The sequence below is a fragment of the Myotis myotis genome, unplaced genomic scaffold (genome assembly GCF_014108235.1).
Source record: "Myotis myotis isolate mMyoMyo1 unplaced genomic scaffold, mMyoMyo1.p scaffold_m19_p_8, whole genome shotgun sequence".
Lineage (NCBI taxonomy): Eukaryota > Metazoa > Chordata > Mammalia > Chiroptera > Vespertilionidae > Myotis > Myotis myotis.
Genome location: NW_023416390.1, coordinates 57,639,003 through 57,653,113, shown reverse-complemented (window position 1 = coordinate 57,653,113; position 14,111 = coordinate 57,639,003). Strand labels below are relative to the sequence as shown.

Genomic DNA, 14,111 nt, shown 5'->3' with positions numbered 1-14,111 from the left:
AGGTTGGGAAAATTATGTAAAATTTACATCTGTCTTTGTGTCATAATGGAAACATGAATGAGAGTCATTAGTCTAAAGTTTTAAGAATTAGTCAAACACATAAGAGGCTTTTTAGGAGGGCAAGTGTGAGTTCCTACAGTTCTCTAATTGCCAAGTACGAGAGAACCAGTAGGAAGAGGAGCGAGGAGAAAAATGTCACAAGCTGTATTCAAGGTGGGAACTTTGTCACAAAGAAATGAAGCAAGAGCCCAATATTACACACAGGATCTAAGGAACAAGAGGGCCAGCTGAAATATGATAAGATTGAGTTACCGTCCCTACATCAAGACAGCTATCCAGAAATGGCCCCACAGTCAGGGTGATGAATGAATGAGCCAAAGAGGCAAGGATCCACTTGGCTTCCCTCAAAAAGATGTCTCAGATTTTCTCCAACTTCCTCTGATCACCTCCCAACCTTTTCTTTCTTGGCCCATGGAAGTGATGCAGAGTATTAATGACTATAGAAATGTCATACGATCTACTTTTCAGAATGCTCTTATATATATGGTATATATCATCTATATGTGATCACATTTAAAATTGATAAATCCCTGCTAGGCAGAGCAGGGGATATCAATCACACTCACTGATGACACTGAAGCAGCGGCGTTCCTGGCACCGGCTATGTCAGTGCTCAGCCTGGAGATTCCCAATGCCTCTCCAAACAGCTGCTGCTGCAACACAGCTAAGAACCATTTAGTGCTGCCTCCCAGCGAGAACAGCCTGCCACCGGATGACTGCATATACAGCGCTGTTCCATTTCATGTCAGCTTATCACACAATGCCTTGATCAGAAGCACATTCTTAGTTTAAGTAAAAAGAAAATGAATTCAATGAATTGTCACATAGGAATAATTACTGGATAGACAACACACATCTTCCCTATTATGAAAGATAGTTGAAAAAGCAATTAATGTAATCTGTGATATCAATAGACTAAAAGAGAAAAATCATGTGATAATCTCAATAAAGTCATGAAAATACTTGAGAAAGTTTAATATTTATTCATAATAAGAACACTTTCCCCTAAAGTGAGAATAAAAGTAAGTTTTCTCGCTTGATGACAGGCATCTATTAAAAGAACTAAAAGACATCATACTTAATGGTAAAAAAGTGAAGACATTCCTCCCAGAACAGGAAAAAGGCACAGAACTTCACTCTCATCACTCCTATTCATCATATTGGCAATGTTGGCCAGTGCAAAAAGGCAAGAGCAAGAAATAAAATGCATACAGATCAGAGTGGAAGATTAAAATTTCCTGTATTCACAGATGATTATATATGTAAAAACATCAAAAATCTGAAAAATCTACTAGAAATAATATAAATTATTTTGGCAGCTTTGTAGGAAATATGGTGAATATACAAAATTAATTTTAATATACTAGCAATTAACATTTAGAAATGGAGATATTAAAAACCATTCACATACAGAGTATGTGTTTATTATAATACATTTCATTTTCAAAATTGAGCTATCAGCTGTTAAAGAGTGTATACATTTTTGGGGACATCCTATATGTGTCAAATTCATCAAATTATCGACTTAAAATATGTTTCATTATATCTAAATTATACCATAATAAAATTGTTTTTTAAAAAAGATGGGTCCTGATTACACTGTGATATTGATTCCAAGGTACTAAATAAAATAAAAGTTATTCATTAAAAAAGGACAGCCAGATTATTTTTAAAATAGGTTAAAAGTACTAAACAGATAATTTTCGAAAGAAGACATAAGAAAGGCCAAGAGACATATGAAAGCATGCTCAAAGTCACTAATCATCCAAGAGATGCAAATCAAAATGACAATGTGGTACCATCTCACACCTGTCAGAATGGCTATCATCAACAAATCAACAAACAACAAGTGCTGGCGAGGATGCGGAGAAAAAGGAACACTTGTGCACTGCTGGTGGGAATGCAGACTTGTGCAGCCACTGTAGAGGACAGTATGGAGCTTCCTCAAAAAGTTAAAAATGGAACTCCCATTTGACCCAGTGATCCCACTGATCACAAGATATATCACAAGAAACTAGAAACCAATCAGAAAGGATATATGCATCCCTATGTTCATAGCAGCACAATTTACAATAGTTAAGATTTGGAAACAGCCTAAGTGCCCATCAGCAGATGAGTGGATTAAAAAACTGGTACATCTATACAATGGAATACTACACTGCAGTAAAAAAGAAGGAATTCTTACCATTTGCAACAGCATGGATGGAACTGGAGAGCATTATGCTAAGCGAAATAAGGCAGTCAGATAAAGATAAATATCACATGATCTCACTCATTTGTGGAATATAATGAACATAAACAAAAACAGATCCAGAGACAGAGAAGCATCAATCAGATCATCAAACCTCAGAGGGATTGTAGGGAAGGGTGGGGATAAGGGGGAGAGAGCAACCAAAGGACTTGTATGCATGCATATAAACCTAACCAATGGACAGAGACAATGGGGAGGTGAGGGCATGAGGGGGGAGGTGTGTGTGTGGGGGCAATGGGGGGATAAGGACATATATGTAATACCTTAATCAATTAAGAAAAAAAAAATTTTTAAGGTACTATAGTGGAATATTGATATGGTGATATACAAATGCCTAAGAGAGGATAACAGTATCTTAAAATGTTAATTTATAAGGAAGAGTATGTATTTGTATATAGACATTAACACATCAACAAGCACTCACTTATTACTATATTAATAAATACCCAAGAAGATTCACTAACATGACATTCTCATGTCATAAGTTAGTTTTTGGTTTGAATTAATATCCCCCAAAGTTTCAGATCCCATATTGCTGATAAAATATGAGATTAAGATCTTCAATATTTTGTAAATTGGGATAAAACACCATGACATTGGGGGAAGGCAGGAATATATCTGAACAATAATATCTTTCTGCTACTGAATGTTTTCACATGAGTGTGGGCACATAAAGAAGCTGTGCAGAAAGTACCCATAATAAAAGCTTCTGTCTCCATAGAAGTTGGAAGTCTACAATATTTTATTTTTCTCTCTTTTTTTTCTTTTTTCTTTCCTTGGTGTATATTTAAGTGTCTTTCCTTTAAAATAATCCACACAAATTTATATTTACTTTAGGTCCATTCATCACTTCCAAAAATGTAATTCACATAGACAAATTTCTTCAAAATTATAATGTGTTGTCAATGTGTTGACAGTCTTGCACAATTTTAAAAAATCAACCTCACCTAAACGTTTGACAATTTTACCAGGTCCAAAGGAAGAAAAAAAAATAAAGAGAACTGTAAAACAGATTGTATTTAAAGAAACACAAAACAGGTTGATTTCTACTATGTGTATGATTTCCCAAGAGTAGAATTAAACTTGGAATGAACAAAGATAAACCCCTTACCTGTTGGAAGGTGCAGTGTTATGTTATTGCAGAAATCTGTGAAGCAGCATTCGGTTTTGGTAACATTGTTGGAACTATGACAGAAGACTTGAGCATTTAATTCTGGGAGAGAGACACAGGACTTGATCACCTGCTCCTTTCCATTGGTTAGCATAACTGAAGCCCAACATGCTCCTTCCGTTTGGCAGGTGAAGTTTGAAGAGTCACACAAAAGACATACACACTTCAGTCCTGAAAAGTGTAAGGCAAGCAAAAAAAGCTTTAAGATACAAAAGACATCATGCAAATTTGTTTCATCAAACCTAGGTGTAGAAAACCAATCTTAATGAAAATTGAGGGAGGGATTAAATAAACAGCACCAGATAAATACGTGCTGAACACATGAACGCTCTCTCAGTCAGGTGTTTTGTTTAAACAGGTTGCCCAGTCATCCCTTTGTTTGGATCTTATGAATTTATTGCTATTATATTTTAAAACAATTTTCTCATCCATGGTCTGTCTAATCTCTTCTTCTTAAGCTTAATCAGCTCCTTCCTAAATCAACAGCTCCTGTGAAACACTAGGATACAGTAACACAGCAACCAAGAGGGGCCTGTCTGGCATCACTTGTGGAACATTCAAGTGTGATCACAGCAGCTGTGCAACCAAACGGCACAGTTTATTCTGTTCACTTACTCTTTCTCCTGTAATCTTTTAAGTGAATGTGCTAAATACAAACCTAACCATAGATATTTACAGCTAAAAAAAATAGTGTGAGTCTTTACAGGTGTATTTTGTAACTTTTAACATTATTGTTATCCTCCTAGTAACTTTAAGGCACTGATGAGCCATTATACTTCCTCCTCTTCACTAATGAATACATGTTAGAATGAGAGTCATTTGAATATACACCATGACCTTCAGGCAATTTTCTTTAATGAACACATCTATTCAATAAAGCAAAACACATCAATTATACAATTTCATATATCTACTGCAATAAAACTTTGAAAAAAAACTACATTTTGCTAAGTTAATTTGTTCGCTTCACAGATTTCCTCCACATTCCCCACTTCCCATACATACACACACACACACACACACACACACACACATTAACTCACATGGTCCAAGTGATGCAGTACTTGTATTCTGATGTAAAATATCTGTCAGCCAGAAAAGTCCAGAAAGTGGTGAGCAATTTATTTAAATTTTATTAATACCATTGTTTATAAAAAATACAATAAAGTATTTTTACTTTAATAAACTTTTAAAAAAATTATAACTGTCCCCAACAATTATCTGACTATCCAAACTTTTACAATGCAATCATTTTTACTCAAATGAAAGTCTTTAAATTACTAATTGGTCAATTTGGAGCTGAGTTTATACCTATAAAATATTCAATACATAAATGGCAATTAATATACTCAACTTCAACTACTAATATAAGAGCAAATATGGATAATATTCTTCTATAAAAGGGTGAGTTAGAAAGAAAAAATTACATAGTAATTAATAGAAATTATATCTTCCTTTGATAATTTTTTATTGACTAGTAGAATATCATCCCCATAAGTATTTTCATTCCTATGTGCTAAGAGAAATACAAACATAAACTAAAATACTATTTTGTTAACAACTTTGGACCAAGCATAATGGCTCATTCTTCTATTTATTCCAATTGTGATCAATTTAAATGTACTCTGAGGGTAACAGATGTACATTCGGGCAGGGGTGAGCTGGAGGGGGTCAATGGGGGTAAAGGGGGTCATATGTAATACTTTCAACAATAAAGAATTACTTTTAAAAATGGTGAGAGGAAGAGGGCAGAGGGGAAAGGACATGAATAAAGTGGATATACTTTTAACTTTTTTAATAAAATAAATGTACTCTGTTGTTGATATTTGTGTGCTATGGTGGAACTTTATAATCTAGATTTGTTGGTATTCAGCAGAACTAGATATATAAAATCTAAGTGATTTGAGTTTAAGTCACTTTCTTTGCATAACAGAGAGCTCATATAATGAGGATCCACCCACCCAGGTGTCTTCTGAAAGTAAAATCTCTCTAGCATCTTCCAATTCCAACCTCAAGGCCTTCAAATCCTAGTTATACTAGCTTTGTAATCTTGGGCATTACTTGGCCCCTCTATGCTTCCATTTCTTTATATGAAAGATAAGAAAAATATACTTCTTTATAGTGTTGTTATGAAGAATAAATTAGTTTACCTATGTAAAGTCCTTAGAACAGTGCCTGGTACATAGAAAGTACTATGCAATTATTAGTGAATATGTATTTTTCCTACTGAAGGAAATAAAGCTCATTGTCCTATGCAAACAATCAAAATATATTGGTGATCCATAAAGGAATGGCTGAAATAACTAGGTGCACAGACCATTTCAAAGGCATAACAAGGAAATATATCTTTTTTCTGCTCTGCTCAGTAAGTTCAATGTTCTCATTCTTTTCATTGTTTGTGCTAGAACCTAGATAGACAGTCCCAGAGCAGGGTGGTGTCTGGTGACAGTTCAGAGAAAGGTCAGGAAAAGATGAAGGTCCCAGTCCCAGCTCTGTCACTCACAGGCTGATTGACTTTGGAGAAGATGTTGAATTCCATGGGCTCTCCCTGCCTTCCTCTACAAATGAGAAATAAACTGGGGGAGGCAGCGGATCCAGAAATCTCGAAGTCTCATATGGTACCAGCATTTTATGACTTTATAAATTTATAATTTATGGATTTTCACAATTACAAAATAAGAAACATTCTTTGATTTAAAGAAACTGACTCTACTCTGTTTATTCTTCAATCTCATATTTTTAGGGGCTGAAGTTGAGATTATAAATCTCCTGACACACAATCTCAATCTGTTTGTTACTAGACACCTCATCAGAGCCTCCTTGAATTTTCTATTTCCAAGAGAAGCCTAACCTGGAAACCAAGGCAATTAAGGAATATGGACCCACTGAGTGAACACAACCGTAAAGTACTCAACAATCAGACATATGCTAGTTCCTCATGTGTTTATCACTGCGTATAATTCCCAGTGCAACTGTGGGTGTTACCTGTCACTATCTCCATTTTATAGATGATGAAATGAGGCTCAAAAAGATCAAGTAACTGAATTAATGTGGTCATTAGACTACTCAAGCAAATGTTGCTTCTATTTTACTAAAGCTGATTTTTTTAAAAATGGGGACAGAAACCATTCTCCCATCTCACCAGTTTCTAATGAATGTGAATAAAATGTAATTCTATTCAGCAGAAGGAAATTAATAATCAACTTAATAATTGAGATTTTGATCTGCATTGTCCCAATTACCTTTTAAAACATTTAATATGTTTAAAACAATTCTACCTACCTATTTTATGAGGAGACAGGTGGTCCAATAAAAGTCAATAGCCTGGGCCTTGCATCAAGCCCAAAGAACCTAATCTTTCAGGTTATCTGAATTTTGAAATAAGTGTAAGCTTCTAGGTACCTAACCTGATACTTTCTCTTCAAAACAATACTAGCTCTTTAGAAAACGATTGCATAATAGTTCTCATCAAGGAATAACATGGATACTCACTGACTAATAGGCTATAAAATTACCTTCATTTAAAGTGAAAGGAATAAATCAGAAGAAGAATATAGATCCAGATTATACAGTTAAGAGGTAGTAAATGACACCTTACTTTGAATGTTGCACAATGGAAAACACTGCCAAAATTGACAATTTGTTGATGATAACAGCTGCAAACATCTGCTAAATGTTCTCATTTATTTCAGGTCAATTGGCAGTACTATAGCACTGACAGAGAACAAAGAGCAAATTACAAGAGCCTAAGATATATATCTAACACACACCTCGTTCAGTCTTGCAATTTTTCTTTCCCACCAATCCACAACATGGTCACATTTGGTATACAATTAAACCATATTTATGTCAACCATCCTCAACATGAACCTTTGTATTGCCAATGAAAACTTAAGTTGCCATTAGTGATTAGACTTATGCTTTCATAGTTTGTTTGTTGTGTTGTTTTTTTAAACTGCTGTTAAATGAGTCAATTATACTAGAATATTCCATGACAGGATAAATCCTGTTACTAGCAGACTAGCCCAGCCCCATGTTTCTTTATTTTATACTTTCCCGTTATACTCTCTTTGAGTCATATGGAAAAAGATGGCAAATGAAATTGAAGAAGAAGGTAAGTACCCATAATAAGGAGGACTATTGGATTTTTTCCCCACAAGGAAGACTGCGCTTTCCCTGTGTCTCCTCCCATCCCTTTAATTACCCTCTTTCCCCCTTTTTGTCAATTAGTCTGTAAAAGCCAAGACATCTGTTACCTCAAGGCATCTGTTACCCGCATGAAACCAATGGATGTGCACATTTCTAATCAACCAGAAAATAACTTTTTGTCCATGTTTACAGGTGATGGCAAGCACACGCTGGTGTCCAGAGATGTGAAAACTATCACACTACAAAAAAATGAACCAAAGTGATCAAATATTTCTTGAGAAATAATCATTGTTTTGAATTAGATACGATTTGCAATAAGTTGGTTTTATATTTCCTAAGTTTTCAACATTTTGGTTCTCTATAATAAAATAACTATTGACCAGTGTGTTATGTAAATTTCTGACACATACCCTTTCCTCTTTTCCAAACATTAGCTGATTCAATATTCCAAATTTTATTTTTATTTTTTAAATATATATTTTTAAAATTTATTTCAGAGAGAGGAAGGGAGAGGAAGAGAGGGATAGAAACATCAATGAGAGAGAGATTTGTTGATTAGCTGCCACCTGCATGAATCCCTACTTGAAATCGAGCCTGCAACCAACGCATGTGCCCTGACCCTGGGAATCGAACAGTGACTTCCTGGTTCGTAGGTCAACACTCAACCACTGAGCTATACCGGCCAGGCCAATATTCCTAATTTTAGAGCAGGCTAGTGAACACAAAATATTTTTTAATTTCAGAAAACTCTTAAGTTTGACCTGCTGAATATGTAATATTCATCATTTGCTGGCTTTTGAATTTAAAAAAATATACAACTCAAGCTCATCAGTGTACTGAATCTGAAAGTATGAAAACAAGGAAGAAGCCAATACAACTAATAATCGTGACTATGAGGTAAAGCAAGACAGAAGCAAAGAAAATCAGGCAAAGATTTTCTTTTCCTTTTCTGTTCCTTTTCAGAACTTTGATTTCTTGTCATATGAGCATTTAAAAGCATTTTTCTTTCTTATTAGTAAGGAAAAGTAGAGTAGAAGAAGAAAGCAATAAGATATGGGCAATATAAATGCAAACTTTTGGATCAAATGAGCTTTTAATAGAGACTCGACTTTTAGAAATTCTATTTGCCAGGCTGTATCCAAAGAAATTCAGAATTCCTAAAATATAGGAGGAATATACTCAGGACAAAGGAAAACTGTCCCTTTATGCAAAGTGGCATTTATGTTTCCCATTCAAGAAAGCCTCAACTTTCTAGCTGAGAAGGGATGGGTCCATCCTAACTGGATTCTGCCCAGGAAAACTTTCACTTCCAGCACAGGGCTCTATTTACCGAGGTTCTAGCATGTTTTAAATGATAGTACTGGTCATTCTGAATGTCCTCGGTCCCAAAGCAGCACTAAATAAAACCTGAGTTTTCAGCCCCCCTCTACCATGAACCACGTAAGGCTTCAGACAAGTTTCTCAACCTCAACATCTTACTAGTAGATTCCTCACCTAAAATATGATGATGTCAGGAAATAGACAAAAAGATTTCTAAAGACCCCTCCAGTTTTATAGCCCTCTGCTGCTCTTAGCTCGCGTCCCAATTCTCTATATAAGTAACATTAGGGTTATCTTATCCATGATAGACAAAAAGAGAGAGTTGTGTTTACAAAAGAGCATCCAAGGAGGACAGGTTTGTACCCAAAATCATGCACTGTTATTTCAATGAAACTTCTGCAGTGGATAACAAGATGATTTTTCTTGTCCTATATTTATCCTATGAGAATCTAATGTTCTTTTCAATACCAGTATGATATTTCGAGGAGATGGAGGGAAAGTTCACAGCCTTTCTTAGTTGGATTAGATGCAGGCTCTGGCCTGATCCCTCAATCACAATATACACATGATCACAACTTTAGACTTTGTAGTCATGTAAGGAATAAAAAAAAATAAAAATAAAAAAAAAACTATTTGGGGTCTCCCATCTGGAGCATCATGTCAAAACAAACAAACAAACAAAAAAAAACCAAAACACAGTGTCCCTTATCACAGGACACTTTTCTTCTGTTATCCTCCCATATAATTCTCATGGAATTTGAGAAGGTATTTTCTTTTCTTACATTGGCAGTGTAAGTGATGTCTCATCAAACTGTTCAGTCTTGACACATTTTATTGTCTCCTGCTTGGGAGAAGAGTGATATTCAATGGATTCCAATTACATTTAAAATAAAACAAAATCCGTAATTGTTATTATGACCTAATAGGCTAGTAAGTCTGGGTTCTTCTTATTTCTCAAACCCAATTTCTTAGATCTCAGTCCCCCAGGCACACTGGTCTCTTTTGTAGCTTTAAATAACAAGTTCTTTCCCCCTCACAGCCCCTTGCTCTTCTTCTCCTTCCAATTCTTCAAGTCTCAGCTCCAATGACACCACCTAAGACAGACCTTCACACAGTCCCCTGGACAAATGATCTTCTGCTCCCCATCCTTTCTGGTTGTTATTGCAATCTGTAATTAGCTTATTTACTATTTCGGCCCCACTAAAACGAAAACAGGGAACTTTCCAGTCTTATCTACCATCATATCCTCAACACCTAGAGTAGGATATGGCCTATGAGAAAAAAACCAGTACACATGTATTAAATTAAAAATTGCAGAAAACTGAAAAGTACAGAGGAATGAAAAATAGCCAAATTCATAAAATGACTCAAAACCCTATAATTATTGTGTTATGTTTTCTTTCAGTGTTTTTTTTCCTATAGCAGTTTTTTATAGTCAAATTCTACCTATAAACACAGCTTTAAGTGTTTTTTTTTATTCTGACAGCATTACATCATGAGCTTTATAATCTCTTCTTTATAGTTATTAGATGGCATTTATAGTTCCGAACATTAGCTTAAATGATGGCTTATAGAATTTTCTTATTCTTAGGCACTTCAGTTCTTTCCAGTTTTTGCAATTAAATAACACTCTGTTGAATATCTTTGTGGATTAATCTTTAACCAAGTTAATTTTCTAGGCTAGAGTCCCAGAAATGTAATTATAACATCAGACAGTCTTGATAGGCGTTGTCAAAGGGCTTTCCAGAAAAGTTGTACCAATTATGATTTCCACTGGCCTTGTATGAAAGTACCCATTTCACAATACACTCAGCATTAGTCAGCATTAGTCTCGCTAAAATCTTAATAATATGATAGATGGAAGTTGCATCATATTTTAATTTGCATTTCCCTACTAATGGGGTTGAACTTTTTGTTTTTCAAATATTTCCTTCCCTTTCAAAGATTTCCTCTTGGGTAAATTTTTTACCCATGCCATTTATCTCTTGGATGAACTTTAAATTTATTCTTCTCAGTTTGAAAGAGCTCTTTATAAAGACATACGTCCTTGTCATATGTGTTACATATAACTTATCCCACTTCCATATTTATGTTTTTTTCCTAACATACCACCCTCATTGTTTTTGAAAAAGAAACAAAAAAACTTTCCAAATATTTCCTTTTGATTGCCAGTCTTTTAGTTAGCACTTGCTTCTCTTGCCTTCAAACTTGGCAAACCCCCACCCAAATATTTTCTAAATGTTCAATATTTTCTTCCACTCTTAACCCTTAAATTCACAAAGAATTTGATTGTGGTGTGAGATAATACACAATCTCTTTGACAGATGATAAGTGAATTACTTTATGGCAAAGTTCCAGATATTAAAAATTATTTTTTAAATCATTATTCATAGAATGTTACAATTTTAAAGAATTTAAAAAATTTGCATCAGGGAAATGAAAATCAAAACCACAATGAGATATCATTTCACACCTTTTTTAACTGCTATTATCAAAAAGACAAAACGTAGTAAGTGTTGGCAAGAATATGAAGAAAGGGGAACTCTTGTGCACTGTTAGCGAAAATGCATATTAGGGCAGTCACTATGGAAAACAGTATGGAGGCTCCCCCCAAAATTAAAAATAGAACTATCATATGATCCAGCAATTCCTCTTCTGAGTATTTATCTGAAGAAAACAAATGCACTAACTTGAAAAGATATATCCACCCCATATTCACTGAAGAATTATTTACAATATCCAAGATATGGAAACAACCTAAATGTCTGTCAATGGATGAATGGATAAAGTAAATGTGGTAATGTAGTCCTTAATGTGTGAGGAAAACATTTCAAGGCCCCCAATCGTTGCTTAAAACTATAGATAGGACCAAACCTCATAGTTGCTATGTTTTTCCTATACATACATACCTATGATAAAGTTTAATTTATAAACTGGGTACATTAAGAGTAACAGCAATAACTAATAATGAAATATCATAACAATATACTGTAATAAAAGTGATGAAAATGCGGTCTCTCTCTCTCTCTCTCCCCCTCTCTCATAACTGAGACAGATGCTAAGTGACTAACAAGCAGGTAACATATACAACATGGATTTAAAATTTATGAATTTCTGGAATTTTCCACTTATTATTTTCAGACTACAGTTGACTGCAAGTAACTGAAATCCCAGAAAGTGAAACCAGATAAAGAGAGACTACTGTATTTATATATATTAGAATATTATTCAGCCATAAAAAAAAGAATGAAATCTTGCCATTTGCAGCAACGTGGATGAGTCTTAAAGGCATGATGAAATAAGGCTAAAAGAAATAAGTCAGAGAGAGAAAAACATATTATACAATTTCATTTATATGTGCGATCTTACATTTTCTTATAACTATGTATGGTGATGGACGTTAACTAGACTTAAAAATATGACTATTGTGCCTGGCCAGCATGGCTCAGTGATTGAACATCAATCTGTGAACCAGGAGGTCACAGTTTGATTTCCGGTCAGGGCACCTGCCCAGGTTGTGGGGTTGATTGGGGCACGGGGCCGGGGGGTGGGGAGAGCCAATCAATGATTCTCTCCCATCATTGATGTTTCTATCTCTGTCTCCCTTTACCTTCCTCTCTGAAATCAATAAAAATTTATTTAAAAAAACATGAATATTGTATTAAAGTTCTTCAGAGAAACAGAACCAATAGTATATACTATATGGATACATACATATATATGTTTATCTCTATCTCTATATCTAGAGAGAAGTTTGTTTTAAGAAATTGGCTCACTGGATTGTGGTGGCTGACAATTCCAAAATCTGGAGGGTAGGCCAGCAGGGTACAGACCCAGGGAACAGTTGGGTTGCAACTCTGGAGACAGTTTAGAGGCAGAACTCCCTCTTCTTCAGGGGACCTCAATTTGTTTTTCTCTTAAAGCCTTCAACTGATTTGATGAGGCCCTCCAATTATGGAGTGTAATCTGTTTTATTTAAAGACTATGAATTTAAATGTTAATCTAATCCTAAAAATAACTTCATGGCAATATCCAGACTGGTGTTTGACCAAATATCTAGTAACTGTGGCCAAGTTGACACATAAAATTAACCATCACAAGTATTTACTACATGTCAAATACTATGATAAGAGCTAAGAAAGAAAGAGGAGGAAAGCCAAAAGAACATTCCTTACAGGTGTTATTGAATTAAAGAATCTATATACAGTTGGTCCTCAGGTTACGTCGGAGATCTGTTCCTACCGCATGACATAACGCGATTTTCGCCATAAGTCGGAACCCACCTACATAAGCACCTATGTCATTCATATGGACCACATACACAGCAGTAATGAAGTGAAACAGTAAAAAAAATTTAAAAGATAACAGTTCCTGACCTTGTGGTAAATAAATAATAAAAAACATAAAGCAGATATGTACATACGTCGAAATGACGGAACTTTTTTTTTATATAAATAAATGGGAGATGGAGACGTAACCACGAAACAATGTACGCCGAGTCCAACGTAACCCAAGGATTGTCTATATATAAAAGGCTAAGTATCTGTCCATCTAACCAGTAGCTATGCCGCACACTGACCACCAGGCAGCAGACGCTCAACACAGGAGCTGCCATGATGCGCACTGGCCATTTAAAAATAAATGGCACCATGGACCTGGCACCGACAAACCAACATTCGGCTTCCCCCAAGTGGGACACAGGCCCTGCCACCACCCCCAGAGCGACACCCCACCAAATCGTAGCCAATGCTGCCAAGACCCCATGGCGCAAAATGTGGCCCACAGCCCAGCCCAGCCCGGAAACGGTCACTGTGGATGCCCGGTAATGACATCATGTAGCAATGCCTGGCTTCCTCTCCCTAGCTACTAGCCTCCTTGGAGTTTCTTCAGCCCAGGAACCCAACTTGCTTTATAGCCAGGTGCAAACATTTTACAGGTTAACCAAATGTCTGTGAAGCATTTTCCTGTGCCTCATCTCATTTGATCCTCACAGAAGTCCTAGAGTAAGTAGAGAGGAGACTCAGTAGAGTCCTATTTTCTTTTCATTAGCTGGAAAATGAAGATGTAGAAAGTTTAGAAACTTGACCCACCTGAAAAGAAGTAAGAAATGGTGGAACTTGAAAATGACTTCAGTTTTCTCACTGCACAGAATATAGTCAA

General features: G+C 35.5%; 1 protein-coding gene across 4 annotated transcripts in view; it reads right to left on the bottom strand.

Annotated features, from left to right (window-relative positions):
• The window catches only part of ACVR1C (activin A receptor type 1C), a 77,124-nt gene that overhangs the window by 38,739 nt on the left and 24,274 nt on the right, over positions 1–14,111 (bottom strand). For 3 of the 4 annotated variants that reach the window (XM_036320495.1, XM_036320498.1, XM_036320496.1), the window contains exon 2: positions 3,423–3,653. The exons of the other annotated variant lie outside the window; for it this stretch is intronic. In XM_036320495.1, coding sequence (XP_036176388.1) covers positions 3,423–3,653 — 231 coding nt within the window. The remainder of the gene's footprint in view (positions 1–3,422; positions 3,654–14,111) is intronic. 4 annotated transcript variants of the gene reach the window in all.